General features: G+C 43.5%; 1 protein-coding gene across 1 annotated transcript in view; it reads left to right on the top strand.

Moving 5' to 3' along the window:
- The window catches only part of LOC144495003 (uncharacterized), a 218,217-nt gene extending 216,326 nt beyond the window's left edge, over positions 1-1,891 (top strand). The window contains exon 12 of the mRNA XM_078214763.1: positions 523-1,891. Within this exon, the coding sequence (XP_078070889.1) occupies positions 523-1,043 (521 nt within the window). The 3' untranslated portion in view covers positions 1,044-1,891. The remainder of the gene's footprint in view (positions 1-522) is intronic.
- The last annotated feature ends 21,541 nt before the right edge of the window (positions 1,892-23,432 follow it).

Below are 23,432 nucleotides of genomic sequence, written 5' to 3'. Positions count from 1 at the left end.
GAAATGCAGCAGCCGATTTGCATACAACAAACTTCTACACAGCGATATGATAATGATCAGATAATCTGTTTTTGTCGAGTAAATATTGGCCAGGACACAGGATGAGGCTCCTACTCTTTTTTTGGAAAGTGCTGTGGGATCTTTTATGTCTACCTGAGAAGACAGAAGGAGTTTCAGTTTAACATTTCATCAAAATGTAGACACCTGTGACAGTGCGGTACTCCCTCAGTACTGCACTGGAGTGCCAGCTTTGATTTTTGTCCTCAAGTCATGGAGTGGCTGTCTGAGCCACAGTTAACACTGTAGGATTTAAAATTTTTGTAATTCGATTCCCAATTTTGTTCTGTATCAGTGTCTATAAAAGTTAATTGAAAGCAGAAATTTAAAAACGTTGAGCAACATACCTATTCCTGTCAAAATTACAGTTGATTTATGTTTTTTCTTAGAATGCTTTCTTGTTCCTCCTGGAATAGAATGTCTGCTCTAATCTGAACATTGGTATTGTTTTTCTTCTTTTTAAAGGTGATGAGGCTCTGTCCAAGTTTGGGAAAGATTTCTTCCTTTCCTTGGAATGCTGTGTCAAAGATTGTGCAAAACAACAAGACTCATTGACCAGTGAACTTGAAACTTTGAAGGAAGAGTTCAGTCATGCCCGAGAAACGCTTCAAAATCTGCGAAAAGAGAGGATGGGAAAACAAACTGATGGTGGACATGCATCACAATCTGCCTCAAAGCCAGACATACCAGATGGAAAAATAAAAGTAGATAAGGTATCTAACACACCACAAGATGAGGCAACAGAAGAGCTTAACAGTTTAACAGCTGAAGGATCCACCGTTACAACAGCTTGTTCTCTAAAACACCAATCTGGGGCATTGATGATGTCTAATGCCACCACCAAAAACATAAATACTACTTTGAAATCACAAGATGATCTCTCTAAGCAGGGCAGCTCTGAGAAATACGTCAGTCAACGAACATCAAAACCAGTCCAGAAAAGCAAGACTAAAGTGATACAGCAAAGACCACCTTGGCAGGACTAAGCAATAGATTTCCTGTGACTTAACACACTGGTATTTTGAAATAGGTAACAGTTCATGAATAGTTAATGGCTTACTTAAATATCTCCCTGGGCAGCAACTGTACTCTGGCTTCCTCGGCAAATAGAAAGTACTTAAAAACTTGTTTTCTTGTGTCACTCAGAGTTCATATCTATTTTTGTTATTCTAGTATTTTCATCATTTGTATACTACTCTTTATGCTACAAAGACCACAAATGTGAACAAGAGTTTTTTATCTTTATAGATAAAGGCTGGAACTTTCTGGCCGTTCACGCTGGTGGGATATTCTGGTCCCGCTGACAGTGCACCCCTGCCGTGAGTTTCCTGGCAGATGGGGTGAAGCCAATGGGAAATCCTATTGACAGCAACGGGAACAGAAGATCCCGCCACCAGCCAATGGCATGTCACCTCCTGACATGAGAAAGGCACTGTGGGAGGCCAGAGAATCCCGCCCAAAATATTTACATCTCGTGTTCAACATGCCATCCACAAATAAGTATATACGTTATAAAGTACTTCATACTGTCATTAATACTTGGGTTCTGACTGACTGCAAATGTTAGGGGTTTTTTTGATTATTTTGTGACTATAAAGTTTTGCATAAAATGAGGGTCTATTTTTCTACATAACAGTTTTCCAAAATCCACATGAAAAGTAATTAGAAAATAGAAATGCAGGTGATGTTTAAAAAATTATAGCATGTGTGTATTAATGGATGGTGATTTTGATATGAAATTTCTAGAATATGAAATATTACTTCAAAATGTGAAACTATTAGAATGCTACTAAAGATTTGAGAAATTAACATAAATAAAGATGAATGAATAAGGAGTTGTTTTGTAAATTGACGGCTAATTATAACAAATGTAAAAGATACAGTACAGTCACCATTTCCCATCAAACATTTTAATTCTATTATCAGTGTGCCAAATTCAAATATACATCATACTCACTGTGAAACTTAGGGTGAAATTTGGGATTTTGGATTGGGAGATTGACATTGATTTCAAATGGGTCTCCCAACTTCGCACTGCATGGGGAACTGTCACATGACAATGATGTTCTCTGAGTTGGCCAGTTAGTGGCCAAAGGGCACGTAAGCCTTTCCATTAAGGATGATGTGTGGGAGGATATTGAAGGCAGAGAACCAATAGGAGGTTCTCCAGTGCAGAGTGCTGCAGGGTGCCTTTGCAGGTAAGGAAGAGAGAAGGTGCCTCAATCTTGAAGCAGGCTCGGCAACTTTAAGGAACTTGAACTAAAAATGGCCCTGGCTGCCAGGCCACCATAGTGGAGAGGTAGCCTCTCCATAGGGTAGCCTGTGTCCAGTTAGGTGAAGAAAGCCTCAAAGCCTATCTGGAGTGCAGGTCCCTTTTGGAGAGGCCATCTACAAGCACCTGGTCTGCCCCAACACTTCAGGAAACGGCAGGCCAATTGGACAGTTTCAGTCAGCCTCTGTTAATTGACCTTAATCCTACCTTAATTGGCTACCTGCCACTTGCAAGTGAATAGCCCTTTGCTGCTTCCACCATGGCCTCCGATTCTGCTGGTTTGGCACACTGGCTCCATTCTCACCCCCATATCAGGGCAAACTGTCAGTCCTTAGCTATTTAATTTAGGACTAAACACAATTTAGGAGTGCAGTGTAGGTGCACTGTTTCTCTTTCTGAAGATGCTCTCTTCTTGCTGTTTTAACTCACTTCTCCACCTCTGAAGCTGCTTTTTTCTCTCTGAAACTTCTTTCTCCTCCCCTACTGTTTTAACTGGCTTCTCTTCCTCCTCTCTGTGCTGTTTTTCTCTCTCTCAAACTGCTCTCTTTTCCCGCTGTTTTAACTCACTTCTCCACCTCTCTGCACTGTTTGTCTCTCTGAAGCTGCTCTCTCTTCGCCCACTGTTTTAACTCAATTCTCCGCCTCTCTCTCTCTGAAGCTTCTTTCTCTTCCTCCACTATTTTAACTGGCTTCTCCACCTCTCTCCATGCTGTTTCTCTCCCTGAAGCTGCTCTCTTCCCTGTTGTTTTAATTCTCCTCTCTTTGCACTTTCTTTGAAGTTTCTTTCTCTTCCCCCGTTGTTTTAACTCACTTATCTGCCTCTCTCTGCACTATTTCTCTCTCTGAAGTTTCTGCCTCTCCCCACACTGTTTCTCTCTCTGAAGCCACTCTCTGTCCCCCTGCTGTTTTAACTGGCTTCTCTGCCTCTCTCTGTGCTGTTTCTCTCTCTGGATTGGCTGTGTGAACAAGTGACTTGTACAGTCAGGAGGATGATGACGACTCATTGTGAGGCAAACTGTGCTGCTGCCTTGGTACTGCCGAAGTTGCCTTTTGACAGCACACAGACGTCCAGGCTCATGTCTGAGTGAGGGCTGGGGGGCATCACCATGCAGCGCAATGCTCCGGGTGGTGGGGGGTGGTATAGGTGGATGATAAGGATGCCAGTCCAGGCTGTCAGTCCATGTGGGCCTCCACGGAACTGGGTCTGCTCGGGGGCTGGCGGAGAATGAACTAGAGGATTACAGACTGGTAATTCTCACGTCAGCGGTTAGAGAAATTTCAGAAGGAGAGGGTCTGACTTGGAAAGGCGTGGGTTGCTTTGCTATAGTCAGCATGGCTTTGGCAGGAGGAAGTCATGCTTAATGAATTTGAAAAAGCGATCAAGTGGATGAGGGAGGTGCAATTGCTGTAGTTCACATGGCTTTCAGCACAGCCTTAGACATGGTCCCACATAGCACCATAGAAAAGTTACAGCACAGAAGGAGACTATTCACTCCATCTTGTCCATGCCAACCTGAGGACACCCAGGTGCTCTTGCTAATCCCACTTCTTTCACTTGGCCCATGGTCTGTAGGTTACAGCACTGAAGGTGCAGATCCAGGTACTTTTTAAAAGAGTAGGGTCTCTGCCTCCATCACCAACTCAGGCAGCGAATTCCAGACACCCACCACTCTTTACATAAAACGTTCTTCCTCATGTCCCCTCTACACTAACTGCCACTTATCTTGAATCAGTGTCCCCTGGTTCTAGAATTCTCCACCAAGGGAAATAATTTTATCTTGTCCACTCTACCATTTCCCCTCAAAACTTTGTACACCTCTATCAAGCCATCCCTCAGCCTTTTTTGTTCCAAGGAAAATAACTCCAACGTATTCAATCTCTCCTCATAGCTACATGGGGACAATTGCATTGGCTGAAGCACATGGAAGGCAGGGGAACTTGGCAAGATAGATCCAAAACTGGCTTAATAACAGGACACAAAGGGTGGTGGCAGAAGGCTGTTCAGATGACTGGAGGACAGTACCCAGTGGCCGGTACCCAGTGGCATACCACAAGATTCAGTGCTGGATCCATTATTGTTTGTTATATACATAAATTATATACATGTTAAAATGGGGGGAATGGTCAGTCAGTTTGCCGATGGCACCAAGGTTGGTAGGGCGCTTCATGGTGAGGATGGTGGCCGTAGGCTACAGGCAGATATAGATGGGTTGGTCAGATGGGCGGGACAGTAGTGGGCGATATTTCTCCCTTATAATTGCAAGGTGATGCAGTTTGGAGAGAGTAACAAGACAAGGGAGAATTTAATGAATGGCAGGATACTGGGGAGCTCAATGTACCGGATAGATCTTGGGGTATTTATTCACAAATCACAGGCTGCAGGGCAGGTGAATAGGGTGATTGCAACAGCATATGGGACACTTGCGTTCATCAGTTGTGGCACAGAGTATACAAATGGGGAGGTTATAATGGAGCTGCATGGAATGTTGGTTAAGTCACAGCTGGAGTACTGTGTGCAGTTCTGGTCACCTCATAATATAGGAAGGGTGTGGGTGCACTTGAGGGGGTCACTAGGATGTTGCCTAATTTGGGGCTTTTGAGCTATAGAGAGAGGGATGGGCTTGGATTGTCTTCTATCGAGCAAAGAAGGCTACAGGGGCGTGATTGAGGTGCATGAGTTCATCAAGGGTGTGGACGGTGAATAGGGAGTGGCTGTTCCCCTTTGTTGAGGGGTCAATCATGAAGGGGCATTGTTTTAGTGTGAGGAGCAGGAGTCTCAAGAAGGGATTTGAGAAAACAGTTTGCGCTCAGTGGGTAGTGAGGATCTGAAATACACTGCCTGGGACAATAGTGGAGGCCGGCTACCTTATGACCCTTACAAGGGAGTTGGATGAACCCTTGGTATACCATGCCATTTGGGATATGGCACAGGTGATAGAAAATGAATTTAGACAAAGAAACAGTAATGTATCTAAATTTGCTGATAATACATAACTAGGTGAGAATGCAAGCTGTAAGAAGGACACAAAAAGACTGAATAGAGATATAGATATATTAAGTGAATGGACAACAAGATGATAAATGGAATATAATGACGGGAAGTGTGAGGTTATCCACTTTGTTCATAAGAATAGAAAAGGAGAACCTTTTTTAAAAGGTGTGAAACTGACAGATGTTAGTGCTGAGAGAGACTTGGATGTATTCTTACAAGGAACACTGAAAGTTTGCATACAACAAACAATTAGGAAGGAAAATGACATTTTGGCCTTATTGCAAAGGAATTGTAGTACAAAAATAAGTCAATCTACAATGGGTACGCCACCAGCTGCAAGTGCCCCTCCAAGTCACACACCATCCTGACTTGGAAGTATATTGCCATTCCTTCACCGTAGCTGCAGCAAAATCCTGGAACCGTCTCCCTAACAGCACTGTGGATGTGTGTACATCACATAGACTGCAGCGGTTCAAGAAGAAAGCTCACCACCACTTTCTCAAGGGCAATTAGAGATGGCCAACAAATGCTGGCCTAGCCAACAATACCCACATTCTGTGAAACAGTAAAGATAATTGTGCAGGGCTTTGGTGAGATCACACCTGAAGTATTGTGTGACATTTTGGTTTTCTTATTTAAGGAAAGTTGCATATGCTTTGGAGGAACTACAGTAAATATTCACTAGAATGGTCCCTGGAATGTGAAGGTTGTTACCTGAGAGGCTAAGTACATTGGGTCTATATTGTCTGGAGTTTAGAGCAATGAGAGATGATCCCCTGGCTGGGGAATCTCGAACATGGGGCACAGTTTGAGAATGAGAAGACAACCATTTAGGACTGAGATGAAGATAAATTTCTTCATTCAAAGGGCTGTGGATCTTTGAAATTCTCTACTCCTGAGAGTTATGGATGCTCTATCATTGAATATAGTCAAGCTTGACGTAAACAGATTTTTAGGGAAAAATTTAATATTACCCCACCGCCAGATTTGTAGGCAGTAAAATTCTGGGGTTGAATCCTGCTGCTGTTTTTGCCTTGATTGGTTAAGTCTTGTCCAAACCAAAGTAAATCAGAGTAAAATCAGACAATACAATATCATTAATTGTGCTATCAAACAATATTTACTCACTAGTAATCTCAGCAATGCTCACTGTTTGTCCGTGCTATATTTGGTCCAGGTCTGGTTACAGCCCCGGTCCAAACATAGATAAAGAGTAGAGGTGAGAGTGATTCACATCACATGAACAAATGAAAAACAAGTTACTAATGTCAAATGCAGTTAAGAAACTCCATCTTACCTGAGTTTCTTGAATGAAAGCAACCTAAATTAGTTTTCCTCACCACTCTTACTTAGAGGGCCATATATTCTGTGCCTGTGACTTCCAATTTTTGCTGAATAGTAATACATTGTGATGATTCAGAGCTATTGTATAGGCTGATAAGCTCACCACCACTTTCTCAAGGGCAATTAGAGATGGCCAACAAATGCTGGCCTAGCCAGCAATACCCACATTCTGTGAAACAGTAAAGATAATTGTGCAGGGCTTTGGTGAGATCACACCTGAAGTATTGTGTGACATTTTGGTTTTCTTATTTAAGGAAGGTTGCACATGCTTTGGAGGCACTACAGTAAATATTCACTAGACTGGAATGTGAAGATTGTTATATGAGAAGCTAAGTACATTGGGTCTATATTGTTTGGAGTTTAGAGCAATGAGCATTTTACACCACACAAGTGCCAGGCAAGGACTATCTCCAGCAAGAGAGAATATCACCGTCACTCCTTGACAATCAATAGCATTACCATTGTTGAATCCCCACTATCAACATCTGGGGAGGTTACCATTGACCAGAAATGGAACTGGACTGGTCATGTAAATACTGTGGTTACAACAGCAGGTCAGAGGCGAGGAATCCAAGGGCAAGTAACTTACCTCCTGATTCCCGAAAGCCTATCCACCATCTACAAAGCACAGGTCAGGAGTGTGATGCAATACTCTCCACTTGCTTGGATGAGTGCAGCTCCAACAACACTCAAAGAGCTTGGCACCATCCAGGACAAAGCAGCCTGTGTGATTGACAACCCTTTCACAAATATCCACTCCCTCCACCACTGACGAACAACGGCAGCAGTGTGTACCATCTTTACAAGATGCACTGCAGGAACTCACCAAGGTTCCTTAGACAGAGGGCCGGATTCTTCGACCTTACTCGCAGCTGGGATTCTACCGTCCTGCTGCAGTGAATGTAGATTTGTCTGAGTGCCAAATTCTCTGTTCTCACTGGCAGCAGCGGCAGGGCATGCACCACCGAAGAATTCTGGCCAGGACCTTTTAAACCCATGGCTGCTACCATTTAGAAGAACAAGGGCAGCAGGCACAGGGGAACATCATCATCTGAAAGTTTCCCTCCAAGTGACTCACCATCCTGGCTTAGAAATATAATTGCCATTCCTTACTGTTGCTGAGTCAAAATCCTGGGACTCTCTCCTTAACAGCACTGCAGGTGTACCTACACCACACAGATTGCAGTGATTCAAAAAGGCAGCTTGCCACAACTTTCTCAAGGACAATTAGGGTTTGCCATAAATGCTGGACTAGCCAGCGATACCCACATCCCATAAAAATGAATAAAAGTAAAAAAAATACATATTTTCACACAACCTTACTTACACACACACTGATCTATCACAGTAAACTTCATGGATGGGATCTTACGGCCTTGCTCAAGCGAGACCAGAAATTCCCACCAGAGGTCAATGGACATTTCGATTCCATGGCAGACAAGGTGGCAGAATTCTGGCGCACATTTCCTTTAATAATAAAAGAGGTATATACACAGATTTACTACACAGCACCAGAGTTCTTGCAGACATTTCATCCAAAATTGACAGAAGTAGTGCTTGGTGATTAGCATGAGTGTGCAGGGCCGGAAAATCACTGCCCAGATTTTAGCATCTTAATGATTTCTGAGTTCATTTATTTTTCATTCAGTTACTTCAGCTGTTGTAATGTTCACACTGTTGGTGATCATAAAGTTGCCTCTTTAAGGTTGTAGTCAATCTTATTTCAGCAAGAGGTAATTATGCTTGTTTCCTCTGTGGATTCTTCACTTACCCTTCCCCCATTACCTTTTTTTAAAGTCTCATTTGTTATTCTAACCTCCAAGCTCACTTTTCAACAACAGCTTTGGTTGCGCAAGGAGAACTCATGTGGGCTGCCAGAAGTTCATGCACAATCCATTCGCAAACCACTTTGTCTCTGTCCTAATGTGGCACCAAATGCGTACCTCATCCTTCATAATATGACCTGGGTATCCCCCTTTCTTCTCCAGGAGCCCTTGGACCAAGGGAAAGTGCCACATTTGTCCTGCATTATTGCTGGTAGCAAGTTTGATCTTTAATTTGTCTTTTTCTCACATGAAAGCTAGCTGAGCTGACACCAGCTCTTATTATGAGTGACCGTGAAAGTACAGAGGATCCTTTTTCATGATTAATTTGGTAGATGGTTCTTAAGCATGTCAAATTTCCTCATTCATTTAGTTTTTGCTATACAATGAAGGGTGCCTCACTAAAGAGTGAGAGAGCCCCTTCATTCTTTAAGGCCTTTTTTTATCTTTTGAGTAAAATGATTCTTGACTAATCTGTAGCATTTTGTTTTCACAAAATCCTACCTAAATAAAACCCATAAAATGGCCCCTTACCCTTCCCTACTACCTTTTGAAAAACACTTCTTTTCATCCCTTAAGATGTTATCTTCTCTAACTGTTACTGATTTGAAAATAATTCCCATTTTTTGTGGAATAACAAGGAATTATAAAGTGTAAATGTTCTTGGGGGAAAAAGAATCATTCCTCAATGATATCATTGAAGATTGGCGCATGGATTGTGCGGGTAGTGGCTGGCGGCACACAGAGAAATCAATGTGGAGCTATGCAGACAAGCTTTTGCTCTTGAAGCCTTATTCCTTCAAAATGATTGTTCCCATAAAAGTTAGTAAAGAACAAGGGGTTTCTGTAGTTAGATAGGAGTGCTTTATGGCATTTGTGTGAACGTTTTACTTTCATGCACCTGTGAGTCTACATATATGCAGTCCATCTTTGCAAGGTGCAAGATCAAAATTAATATGATGAGCGATCTATCTGTGCTCATACCTGTTCTACAACATTAAGTAATTCAAATCTTCATGAAGCTCTCTTCAGGCATATAGTAAACCATTGCACAAAATAGAAATGACAAGCAAAGGATACTTGAGGGAAGGATTGTTCATATTTATGCTTTTCGCACACAGTTCTTACAATCTTAAGGAAATGCGAAACACAAATAATGATGGAGGTCTCAAGAAATATGCTTAACACCGCCTGTGTTATTTCTCCCTGAGCTTACCCTTCCTTCTATTCACTGTATCCCTAGCCTCAGGAGACAATAAAAACAGCAGGCTCATCAGCGGGACAGCTTGAGCTGAAACAAATGGCAGTGTGATTTCTCACTGATTTGCTTTTGAGTTATATGGGCCTCCTTTCACAGACAGCTGCGCAACTGAAATTCATTATGATGTGATTGGTGCATTCTTCTTTTTGGCAGCTCGAAAAACCTCTTTTGAGTCATTCTGCCAGGGGCTCTTACTTAATTTTTAAAAGACTTTGTCCTCGAAATTCCATGGTTAGCTGTGAATAATTTATAAACTTAATTTATTAGCTGCTTTCACATGTAGATGGCTTTCCTCCAACCATTTCCTCTGAATCCAACTTAAGTTGATTATTCTCATTTTCCTTTTTTTAATGTAATATCCTGAAAGTTGTTTACTTACCGAAATATAATCCGTTAATGACTTCCTAAAATATAAACACAGCCCATACTTTTAAGATTTTCTCTTGTATCGATATGCATGTAAGAGGAACAATCTCCACGTGTTTTGTCAGGCAGTATAAATCATGTCGGTCCGTGTAGAAAGATAAATGTGTTGGAAAAGCTCCAAATTAAAGCAATAAAATGTATTTTTGATGCTACGAAAGTTCAACATTAAAATTGTAAGAGGATCTGCCAACATTCTCCTGCACCTCTGTGTTTTCCTTTGGATGCACTAGTTTCAATAAAATATAATTACTAAAGGTGATGAATTCATTATTTTAACTGAATTATAGATAATGAACTTATAGATAAAGAAATAAAACCATTTTTAAACAAACAGGAATTTTATTGTGTATATTTGAGGGCTACTTTATTCCAGTGATGTTTGTTTTTGATTTTAAATTGAAAGTATTTTTGCAGACAGCAGATAGTCTTTATAATGTGAGATTGAACTGTAAAGGAGGTGCATTGTTCATGATTCTGTTGAAATGAAGAAACGAATGAGTTTCAGAGCATAACATTGAATTGCTCCTGTTGTATTCAGTTTCTCCTCTGGTTCAAGGGAAAAATTTCCAAGCTGGCAACAAGAAGAAGAAATGAAAACCTTATGAAAAATGACCTTTTAAAATCTAGATGGTTTATGGAAGTATTTAAGAAAAACAAAGTAGAATTTCTGCACAATCTAAATACATTGTACTTTTCAAATACAAATAAGAAACTAGTGCATAAAAAATTTATTTGGATTTATTTTAGCATTGCCGTGATAATCCTGAGATATGCAGGCCTCTATCTGACTCAATATATTCTGCGCCCTCTCCTTTCCTTCTCCCCGATGTACTCTATGAACGGTGTGCTTTGTCTGTATAGTGCACAAGAAACAATACTTTTCACTGTATCCCAATACACGTGACAATAATAAATCAATACTTGTAAACAAAGCCAGATAGAATGGATCTGCTCCAGTTAGACTGCAAGTCTGTAAAAGAGCAGTTGCTTGATGGTTAAGTTCATATTTAAAGTTATATTTAATGCATGGTCAAGGCACGGTGGCATAGTGGTTAGCACTGCTGCCTCACAGCGCCAGGGACTTGGGTTCGATTCCTGGCTTGGGTCACTGTCTGTGTGGAGTTCTCCCTGTGTCTGCATGTGTTTCCTCCGGGTGCTCCGATTTCCTCCCACAGTCCATAGATATGCAGGTTAGGTAGATTGGCCATGCAACAATTGTCCCTTAGTGTCAGGGAGATTAGCAGGGTAAAATACGTAGGGTTATGGGGATAGGGCCTGGGTGGAATTGTTGTCGATGTAGACTTGGTGAGCCAAATGGCCTCTTTCTACACGATGTGGAGATGCCGGCGTTGGACTGGGGTAAACACAGTAAGAGTTTTAACAACACCAGGTTAAAGTCCAACAGGTTTATTTGGTAGCAAATGCCATGAGCATTCAGAGCGCTGCTCCTTCGTCAGATGGAGTGGAAATCTGCCTCACAGATTTCCACTCCATCTGACGAAGGAGCAGCGCTCTGAAAGCTAATGGCATTTGCTACCAAATAAATCTGTTGGACTTTAACCTAGTGTTGTTAAAACTCTTACTCTTTCTACACTGCAGGGATTCTATGATTCTAAGCAACGTTCTTAGCTTTAAAACAGAATTAGACAATGCCAAGTAAAATGAGATTCGTAATATGTATAACAGTGGAGACTGCAAGAGGCAGAACTCGCAATGAGACAGAAGCAGAGAATGCAATTTGAATTCAGTCACTGGGTTACTGTGGAGTGTGGGGTAGATTTTCCGTCAGAGTAGTTTTCCCACTTCAGATCGGTAAGGATATTGCTGGCAATACAGATCCATTTTCCTGGATTGGGGCTTATTAAAGATGTAGGGCAGGATCCTTGCCGAATCGGATATCTAGCCCAAAGTATGAAGTTGCTGATTGTGACAAGTAGAGTTGAACTTCCCTTGAGGCTTCCTAATCCTTCACCATTTCTTTCATCCATCTACACCACTTGATTATCTCTGTGTATAAATTGTAAATAAACTAAATTATTGAACACATTACTGAGAAGTGAGCAAGCAATATCACAGTCAATATTTGTTGACATAGTTATTGATTTGGTCTTCTTGGGACTGACGATACCACATCACTTGTCCACTCACTATTCAGTTCTGCCAATATCTGTGTGAAATGACTCAGCCTGCACCCAGACCAGTACAAACACGTTTCCAACTCCTTAGGTGGGTCTAATTTTCACTGACACCAATTCAGTTTGCAAATTAGCTATAATGTAACATTGGTTGTATTTAATACATTTAATGCATGTAATTCTACCTCTGTAATGCAACACAAGTATTATTGGAACATTAGTCCTATGCAGAGTGAGAGTGATAGAGACAGAAGTTACGGTGCTTATCTTTTGGAAAACCAAGTAAGTATTTCAGATACCCTCACTTTTGCAGATCCTAACAAAACCTACAGTTTGTATCATTATTAGCCATCGTTACACTAGTGCATTTGGCTCAATGTGTTAACACGCACACAAACAGATGTTTGAAAAGTATTGTGTTCCTAGAAATGGACTTCACAACCAGCTGTTCGCTACCTTTAATTATAAACTTACACAAATGAACCATTTCCTGCAGATTGGATTAGATCCAACTGAAAATTATATTTTCTAGAATATCAGGAAAAATTCATTGTGTATCAGTCACAGATCCGGCATTGAGCAGATGTGTTCATGCACAACAACTAAATTTATGCAAAGTACAACCCAGCCAAGTCTCACATGTTGAGAATCAGAATTGTGCGTTTTAGTTTCAGGGATATGACCTATCTAGATGTCTCTATTCTGAAAATTAAACAAAGCTTATGTATTAAACTTGGTTTGTAACTTATTTTTGATTACAAATTACAAATTGATTACAAATTACAAATTCTTGATTACAAATTGCATTCCTAAAATTTGTCAAACATTGACAGCTCTGAAAATGGGGAACCTGCTGGTATTTAAGAGTAACTGGGCTAGAGGGAAAAATCTGCAGAAATTTGTCAAAATAGTAAATGAAAAATGTTTGCTAATCAGACTGCATTTAAATGATCTAAGTCTATTCTATCTTTCGTGTAAAGTTGCTGGGTTGTGTCGGAACGATAACGAAGGACTACAAATTAAGCTGTTTACAAAACATGTTCAGCAGCTCTTACACACCATGCCTGTAGCCACACTGGTGAGACTCCCATATTACCAACGCGTTACTTCCTGTGTACAAATCATGGCAATATATGCATGAATACAAACTCCACATCTTCCCCAGTTTAGTTGGGACAATCCATACTCGCATATGAGGAACAGTGTTTGAATGCATGATGTGGAGTTACTGGCGTTGGACTGGGGTGGGCACAGTAAGAAGTCTCACAACAGCAGGTTAAAGTCCAATAGGTTTATTTGGTATTTTGGTGATACCAAATAAAGCTGTTGGACTTTAACCTGGTGTTGTGAGGCTTCTTACAGTGTTGAATGCAGTAACAGAACATTGAATATTTAAGTTGCACAGAGCATAAGCTTGGCCCACAAAACATGGTGCAAAGCCCAAGTGTCTCCCCCTCCCCTCCACCCCCCACCCAACCCTCTTAATAAAACCATATGTATGTGCACCTAAGTCAGTACATAATCCTTGAGTTTAGGGTTTGGTCCGCTCAGCCTCTCAGTGTGTATAATTACACCAGTTCACTGTGCTTGGGATGCACCCGGGTTATTTTCCACTTGGTAAATGGCATCAAGCGTGGCTGGGGTGTGAATAGTGGCTGCAGGGCTTGCTGCATTGGTAACAGGAAGGGGCTCCATTTCCACCAATGCAGGGAATGCAGAATGTGGGCTCAGTGTGTCAACCTCTGTGGCAGCTGGCAGGGCTGGTTTGGGTACCAGTAACAGATGTGGTGGAATTTTATGAGATTAATTCTAAGTGTCCAGCTAGCATGACAATGGGAGAGTTCCTGATCCATTTTTGAACAAGTTTTCACGCCCAATCCTATGCACTTAGTTATTGAAAAAATGGTGTAGACTGTCTCTAGCTGCTACAGAAGGTGGGCTGAGCTTAATTCACCAGCCAGTCTGTAGAGGGAGCTACTGCACATGTGCAGACGTCTGATTCTGCACATGCTCAATAGCAGCTGCAGAGGTCCGACAGACAGAAAGCTGTCAGGCCCCAGCTACTGGAGGCAGCCTCAACCAGCTCCCCCTCCCTGCAATCGCAGGGGCCCATGCCCGATCATGAGCCCCAGAATGAATGGGCATCTAACCCCTGCCACCCTCCAGACTGTTAGGGCCGCCTCTCTCCTGATCCAATCCCGTTGCAGAGCGGCAGAGGGCCCCCTCCCTCCCATCCGATCCGTTGCAGAATGCGCAGCAGGCACCCATCCCCCCAAACAGTCCGTCCCTTCATGCCCCACCCCCATAGGCCCTGCCCCAATCAGCCTCGCCCCCTGCCTGTTGGGCAGTGCCAAGATGCCCACTGGGCAATGCCAAGATGGAATTTAATCCAGATAAATGCGAAGTGATGCATTTTGGAAGAACTAATGTAGGGGGGAGTTATACAATAAATGGCAGAGCCATCAAGAGTATAGAAACACAGAGGGACCTAGGTGTGCAAGTCCACAAATCCTTGAAGGTGGCAGCACAGGTGGAGAAGGTGGTGAAGAAGGCATATGGTATGCTTGCCTTTATAGGACGGGGTATAGAGTATAAAAGCTGGAGTCTGATGTTGCAGCTGTATAGAACGCTGGTTAGGCCACATTTGGAGCACTGCATCCAGTTTTGGTCGCCGCACTACCAGAAGGACGAGGAGGCTTTAGAGAGAGTGCAGAGAAGGTTTACCAAGATGTTGCCTGGTATGGAGGGTCTTAGCAATGAGGAGAGATTGGGTAAACTGGGCTTGTTCTCCCTGGAAAGATGGAGAATGAGGGGAGACCTAATAGAGGTGTACAAAATTATGAAGGGTATAGATAGGGTGAACAGTGGGAAGCTTTTTCCCAGGTCAGAGGTGACGATCACGAGGGGTCACAGGCTCAAGGTGAGAGGGACGAGGTATAACTCAGATATCAGAGGGACGTTTTTTACACAGAGAGTGGTGGGGGCCTGGAATGTGCTGCCAAGTAGGGTGGTGGAGGCAGACACGCTGGCATCGTTTAAGACTTACCTGGATAGTCAATGAGCAGTCTGGGAATGGAGGGATACATACGAATGGTCTAGTTGGACCAATGAGCGGCACAGGCTTGGAGGGCCGAAGGGCCTGTTTCCTGTGCTGTACTGTTCTTTGTCCTTTGTTTTTTGTTATATGCCAGGCTGGTGCTGCCCAAGGGGCACCCCCTCACCCTTGGCCTCCCTGGGGGGCCTCAATGGCCTCTGGTTCCACCGGTGAGGCCAGCAGGACTGTTCCCTGTTCATGGGGAGCAGGTGTTCCCCTTGCCAGAGAGAACCTCTCCCGGCGAGGCCATAAAGGCAAGCGAGCTTGGATGATTGTGAGCTAGGCTCACTAAACACATGCAAATCATCATTACAATATATTCAAATAAATTATTCACCTCTCGCCCATTTCCAGTGAGAGGCTGAGCTCGCCGGAAATCCGGCTCTCATAAAATTGTGAGATCGGAGAAATGATCCTGATTCCTGGGCTCTTGCGCGATTTTACCACCTTTCCTCACCCATTGATGGAGCCGGTAAGATTCCGCCCATATGTCAGTTCCTGACACACAGGGCACCATCTGAGATGACCAGATATAACTGTCTGGTTGGAGGGCATGGCTGTGGACCACTGCCAGGTTGTCATAGCTACAGGTGTTTTTCATTCTGACTGTCTGGCCCAGCTCCAGAGAGCAGATTCAGTAACAACCATAATATCCTTTCCCTTGATAAAGTTAACACTTCCACAGTAAGAACATTTTAAGGGGCTCGCTGCTCTGGCTGTTTTGATTTACCTCCAGTTCATTCAATTTGTTCACATTCTAAACCTTGGAGGGGTAGCTGACAGCAACTTGCCACTATGATAAGTCATGCTGCAATGAATTTGACCTGCGACACATGGCAAGGGATTCCATTTGCCACAATAATTCCAATGCTAATGAAATGTGAAGCACGGGCTTCTTTTAGTGGATGCTGGCTAAAGCAGTTCATGCAGGGAGTGTTCTGCATGGAGAAAACTGGGGGGGCAATTCTCCCAAAAATATTCTAAGTGTCGAATTTGCGTGAAAACTGGAGTAAATCACACTGGTTTTTTAGCGGGATTTTCAAAATGGATCTCCCACACTCTATGCATCACAGAGTGCCCTAGTGTGAATCTCGATAAAAATCTGGGGGTGGGGCCTATTCCCGCTGGAGAAGCCGGCAGCATAGCTCTGAGTGGGCCACTGCACGTGCGCCAATCTGTCAGCACCGAGATCGGCGCATGTGCAGTAGCCCCACACTGCGGCCTCCCGATCGCTGGCCAGCCCCGCGATTCCGCTTCGCTGGCCTACCAACTACCCCACCCCCTGATCACTGGTCAGCCCCGCGATCCTGGATCTCTGCCCCTCCAACACCGCCATCCCCCAATCGCTGGCCAGCTCTGCGATCGCTGGCCATGCGACTTCCCCACCCTCCAATGGCTGGCTTCCCGGCTGTCTCTGGGCCAGCCCCGCCTTCCCCTGACCCGTCTCAAACTCCATGAGCCGCGTCCCCACCCTCCACAATCCCGGTCTCCACCCTCCCCCAGCAGTCTCGCTCCCCAGCAGTCCCGACCCCCCAATGTCCTGCCTCGAACTCCCCGTGCCCTCCCCCAGAGTCCCGATCTCCCCCATCCCCCGGCAGCCCCCCCCCCCCCCCCCCCCCCCCCCCCCGCCCCCCCCCCCCCCCCCTCCCATAGCCAGCTCTTATCAGGCGGTTCCCTCCCTCTGCCACCGATTCCTATGCAGAGTGGCAGTGGGACCCCCACCGATCTCCCCCCACAGGCCCCACCCCCAATAGGCCCTGCCTCCTCTGGCCCCGCCCCTTGGGCATTGTCAGTTTGTCCCTTGGGCAGTGCCAGGGGCTAGGCTGGCAATGCCAGGCTGGCAATGCTCAGAGGGCAGCTCCCTTACCCCTGATCTTCACTCCAGCACGTCGGGCAGCTGTTGCAAACCCCGCTGGAGTGGACCACTCCTGGGGCGGGGTGGGGGAGTTGGGGGAAGTTGGGGCGGGGGGGGGGGGGGGGGGGAGGGCTAATGGGCCAGAGACTTCCCTCCCTGACGATGCCGGAAATCCGGGGGAGACATGCAGAGGCTGTAGCACCCAACGGCTAGCCATTAAACGGCCTCCATTGATGTGTCCCAACCCGCTGTGCTGCAAGAGCAGCCAGAGCAGTGCAGCGGGCTGAGAGAATCGCCACTCCAAATAACTTTCTCCATAAAGCCAAATTAACCCCACCCTGTATACTCATCTATCAGTTAGAGCAAACTTCATCTTTACAAAGCTCTCCTGTCACATGTGCAAGTTATACTAAAACAGATAATTTCCTAATTTTAGGTGAATTTAATTCAATTGAGCTGGAAGTTCTAGTGATGATAATTTGGAAAATTTCAGTGCACTATTGTAAATGTAAGGTCCAGCAGTCTTAACTGTTCATCAAAAGACTTATCTCATCCTGATGAAAATACTGAATATAGAATATGTATTCATGTATCTAATTTGCCATGTCCTATGCACAGGAAGTGATGTGTCAGTAACGCAGGATTTCTCATAGTGTGACTACAGGCACGTGCAAGAGCTGCTGAAAATCTTATAATAAACTATTTAACTTGTAGTCCTTTATCATTATACCTACACAATGCAGCAACTTGACATGGTGTCAGGAACTGGCTGAGATTGCACAAGGACTTCGGCGCATTGACCCATTCATCTTTGGTGAAAACATCGCCGACAATTGGAAAAAGTGAAAAGGAGTGGTGCGTATACACCATACCGGTCTCTTTGATAGATCAAAAGAAGTACAAACATACACACTGTTGAACCAAGCATGCCCTAAAAATCTGAAGTCTTCATTTTCCAAGGGGAGAAAGACCAAGAGAACCCGGAGGTAGCATTAAAATAAATTGAATAGATTTGTGCACCCATAAAAAACGTCATCATGGATTGACACATTTTTAACACCACCAACCAGAAACCCAATGGATTGATACAATCATATGACTCAACATAGAAAATTCTTTCAAAAAAGTGAGTATTCGCTATTCCTGCTGATTGCATAGTGTGTGGAATACACAGTGACAGTGCACTAGCAGTTGCTCTGTGAAACAATACCTCATGTTGGAATCTGCTATTAACATCCACGTGCGAAATGAACAGTCTGAGAGAAGCATCAAGTAATTAAGGAGAGAAACATCAGGTGGGCAATTCTCTCATCTCGCTGCGCTGATTTTTTTAGCGCTGCAGGCTGGGAAATTCAAGCAGCGCCCAATTCACGTGATCCACGCTAGCCCCCCGAGCCTGAACGCATCTCCCAGCACTGGATCTCTGGTTGCCGGGGGTGGTGGGGGGGGGGGGGGGGGTGGTGTCGAGGCTGACTCGGACATGTGGCTGGCCAGCGATCGAGCTGGCCAGCGATCAAGAGGCTGACAGTGCGGGACCACTGTGCATGTGCCAATCTCCACTATAACAGCTCAGTGCATGCGCAGTGGCCCGCTCAGTGTTATGTTGCCGGCCTCTGCAGCGGGAATAGGGCCAATCCCGGATTTTTATCGAGATTCACACTAGGGCACCCTGTGATGCACAATGTGGGAGATTCATTTTTTAAATCCCACTGAAAAAATACCAGTGAGATTTACTCTAGTTTTATGCAAATTCGGCACTTAGAATATTTTTGGGAGAATCCCGGCCATGATTTGCAATTGTACACCTCAACCCCAAATTGCACGGTCCATTTTGAACCTGACTGCTCAACATATAATGGGAGCTTTTGCATAATTGTTTGTGTAAAGGTGAACTCCCCCTCGCTTGATGTGTAAATGCTACATGGTCTATGAATCTCTATTGTGCAGAGATAAATGACCTCAGTCCATTTGTCAGTCGGGATGCTGCATCTGAGCTCAGCATCTAAGTGTCCCACTCTTGACTGCTATCCAGGAATCTCTGCTGGACGTATGTAGAACTCAATTTTAATTGACTCAAAACCCAGTCACTTATACAGAGTTAAAATTGGCCCATAATATGTGTACAGCTGTTGGGTTTGGCCGTGATTTCCTCCATAGTCAGAAAGCCTCTTAACACTGTTGTAACTCCAGTATGAAGAGTGGGTACTTGGCCTGCTAATGCATTAATATGCATCATCAGCACCTTCGGGAGAAAGAGAAAATTTGAATTAAAATGATCCAAATCTTCATGTGCTGAGACAGCACTAAACAAAAAGCTGTTTGAAGCATTTACACATTTAAAACTAAACTCAGGTCCATCTGTTACATTGCAAAGATATGCACAATTAGTACTTCAGTTTTGCATTGGAGGGAATGCTGTTTGATTTAATTCACTAAAGAGCCTGTTTGATTTAGTTCCAGGCACAAAACTTAAAACTAACTTCTGCTAGCTTTACAGCATTAAGAATGATCATTGATTTGTCACAGCTCCAGGTGAATGACTTCTTATTTGTTTCTCCACGTGTATTGATTTAGAAAGATACTGAAACAGAATTGATTCTCATTTGATTACCGCAGGCAACATGACTGTAATACTAACTTAGGACAACGGACCAGCAGCTTGCACCATAGTGGAGGCTGGGCGTCGGAGCGGGGGGGGGGGGGGGGGGGGGGGGGGGAGTCGTGGGGGGTGGCGGTGCGGGGACAAGGGATGTAAGCATGTTAGCAGAAATTCCGATTCTATCCAAAACAAGCTTGGGTCATTTTTCAAGATCCAGATCCATTAAAACTAAAAACAAGCCAGGAATTTTGTCAAGCATATTCCCAATCAACCAACATAGAATCATAGAAACCCTACAGTGCAGAAAGAGGCCACCTGGCCCATCGAGTCTGCACCGACCACAACTCCACCCAGGCCCTACCCCCATATCCCTACATATTTATCCACTAATCCCTCTAACTTATGCATCTCAGGACACTAAGGGGCAATTTTAGCATGGCCAATCAACCTAACCTGCACATCTTTGGACTGTGGGAGGAAACCGGAGCACCCGGAGGAAACCCACACTTTTGCATCAGTGGAAGATTGCTTGAAAACCCACGATGGACGTGTAAATAGGATTTCCATTGATTTTCCACACTGCAGCCCATAGGAAGAACTGCCAAGGAAATTCCTTTCGTTGTCATTTAAACTTTCAACATCACAGTTTTTGCAAAGAAAGCTATTGACTTCAATCTTCTTCTCATCTTTGAATGGTTGATACAACTGTGTCTGAAAGAAATAATCTTATTCTCAAAACAAAACAAAAATTCCTAATAGCACTGCTGCTATAAATTGATAAGGTGCAGAGCCTTATACTTTTGTACTTGATGATGTACAGTAGTGACACTCTGTATTGCTTTCCCTGGGAGTTATAAAAAAGGCACGTTATAGCCTAAAAGCTTGTTAGAGAGTGTGTTTTATATCATTTCTATAGTAATGACAGCATCATAAACAACGCTCATTTTATTCCAAGTCATGATATATTAGAGTCTTGTACTGAGGGGCTACCATGCTATAAACAGCTTACAGGAAATACAGCAGCAATAAAACCGTTGACATTCACGAAACAATAATGTCGGTGAGTATTGTTAAGTATGAGGTAAAGCCAATTCAATTCTCAGAGCTCCTGAATATCGCTCAACGTGAAGGCCTGAGATTGAACTGGATTCAAAAGATGGAAAACCATAAACATTCTTTCCCGATTTATTTATTTAGCTGGCAGAAGTTTATTTAGGAAATACATTTAAATGGGAGAGATGAAGAGGGGAAACTAATTAACTTAATTGCATGGGGTATTGGGGAACATTGGGGAACAAGTGACCATTTGTGCATTTTCAATTTATAGTTAGAATTTGAGATGACAGTCCTGCTTTATTATAAAATAACAGTTCGAAAAAAGCTTCTTGGCTTTGCTTTGTTTACTGTTACTTCGTTGCTTAGGGCTAGAAATGTTTTCACGTCAAAGTCTCAGATGTACCATTACGGTTATTTGCACAGTGGGGATATCTCAACACTTTCACATATAAGTATGCATTGGGAAAACAGGATAAAGAGTAAGCCATTTACCCCTTGAGGCTGTGCTGTCATTCAATCAGATCATGGCTAATCTGTGACCTCAGTCCATATAACTGCCTTTGCCCCATATCGCTTAATAGCTTTATTTCACAGAAATCTGTCAATCCCAGATGTAAAATTTACAATTAATCCACCACCAAGCTGCTGTTTGCAGTTGAGAGTTGCAAACTTTGAGCACTTCTGCAAAAGGTCTGATTCTAATTTTTGGAATTCCCAATGAGGAAATGGTTCCCCTCCATCTAGCTTACCTGCTCCCCTTAATATCTTGAAAGCTTTAATCAAATATCCTCTTAACCTCAAAACTCCAGGAATGCAACCCTAGTTAATGTAATCTTTCCTCGTAATTTAACTCTTGAAATCCAGGTACCATTCAGGTAAACTTCACTGCACTTCCTTCAAGGCCAACATATCCTTAAGGTATGGTGCTCCCAGAACTCCAGCTGTGGTCTAACTCGGGCTATGTATAGCTGTAGCATAACTTGTATACCCTGCTTATACAGCCACCTATTTTTGTGTCATCGGCAAACATGGATATGTAGCTTTCTATCCCATCATGTAAGTTATTAATAAACAGGGTGCATTGTTAATAAAATAATTTTGCTCTTTTGTTACAGGGACTCAGTAAGAGTCACTGATGTCATGGTCCCCATGGGGATCCATAAATCAAAATAACCAAATTTACTGAACAGTCCCTCCAGATGAAGAATTAATCAACAGGATTTCACCTTTTAACACAAATCGGAATCAACATAAGTGAATAATAATTAACAGGCAAATCCTGGTTGGTACAGATTATAAATTACACATGGAATAGCAGATACAACTAAGAATCTCTCCCAGAGTTAGTAGGCAGTCCTCTTCACTATATGGTCCCAATTTCAGCCGCACGGTTCTTCCAAGCAGAATTCCAGTCCCTTCCCTTTAAGGATTTAGCCAATTCTCCACAGACTTTCACAGAAATCTGTCAATCCCAGATGTAAAATTTACAATTAATCCACCCTCCAGCTGCTGTTCGCAGACGAGAGTTCCAAACTTCTAGCACTTCTGCAAAAGGTCTGATTCTAATTTTTGGAGTCCCCAGTGAGAAGAAATGGTTCCTCTCCATCCAGCTTATCTTTTCTCCTTGATAGCTTGAAAAACTCAGCAGCTCCACAGACAGCAGCTTTCACATAAACAAAGTCTCACCCTTGCAATCTTCCCTCTATGGTGCATTTCTTCTCGTAATCGTCTCAACTCTCAGCTCCTGTTAGTTGTGATAATGTGGATCAACAGAATGACCTTTACCTTCACATGATATGACCAATTCTGGACATTCAGTTGCTCAGTAGTGACATAAACAACAACAGTCGTTCTAAACATGTTTTCTGACCACTCAGGAATCCAGCTCTTCGATTCACTGAGTTGACTGCCTCTCGTCTCCTTTTGTTCCAGTCTCCATGTTTTAATTTCCTTCCTGTTGGCACTGCTTCTATTTCAATCATAGGACAGCAGTCTTCATTAGTGTGTACTCATTGAGAGGTCTCTATTGAACTGATCTCTAGGTGTCTGCCTCCGGAAGCAGAGGCTGGAATTCTCCCATCCCGTCCGCCACTGGAATTTTAATGGGCGGGTTGCGGACAATGTGAAACCCCATTGACAGTCAGGCAGAAATTTCCGGCTTTTAGACCAGCACGGCCGGAGAATTCCGCTGAGAGTGTCTCATGGTAGAGTCACACAACTATGGTAAGCCAGTTAGTCAGTGCAGAACTGCATTTCCAAAATCTAAACATCCCCTTTCTCAGATTAAAAATATTGTAAAATACACAAACATCCCCAGCAAACAAAAGACACATTTGGACGCACAATCCTGTGCGACTGTTAGTTGCCCAAGTTGTCCATTATACTCCCAGTGTTCTCATGCGTTGACAACTGTTTGTTCTACTAGCCAGTCTTTGCACTTGCATTGCAAACATGGAGGGTGGGGGGGGTGGGGATCTTACCAAAAAGATTTGTGAAAACAGGAGAGTTTCAGACCTTT

The sequence above is a fragment of the Mustelus asterias genome, chromosome 6 (assembly GCF_964213995.1).
Source record: "Mustelus asterias chromosome 6, sMusAst1.hap1.1, whole genome shotgun sequence".
NCBI classification, from domain to species: domain Eukaryota; kingdom Metazoa; phylum Chordata; class Chondrichthyes; order Carcharhiniformes; family Triakidae; genus Mustelus; species Mustelus asterias.
Note: the sequence above shows the minus strand (reverse complement) of the source record. Positions and strands in the feature narration are given on the sequence as shown.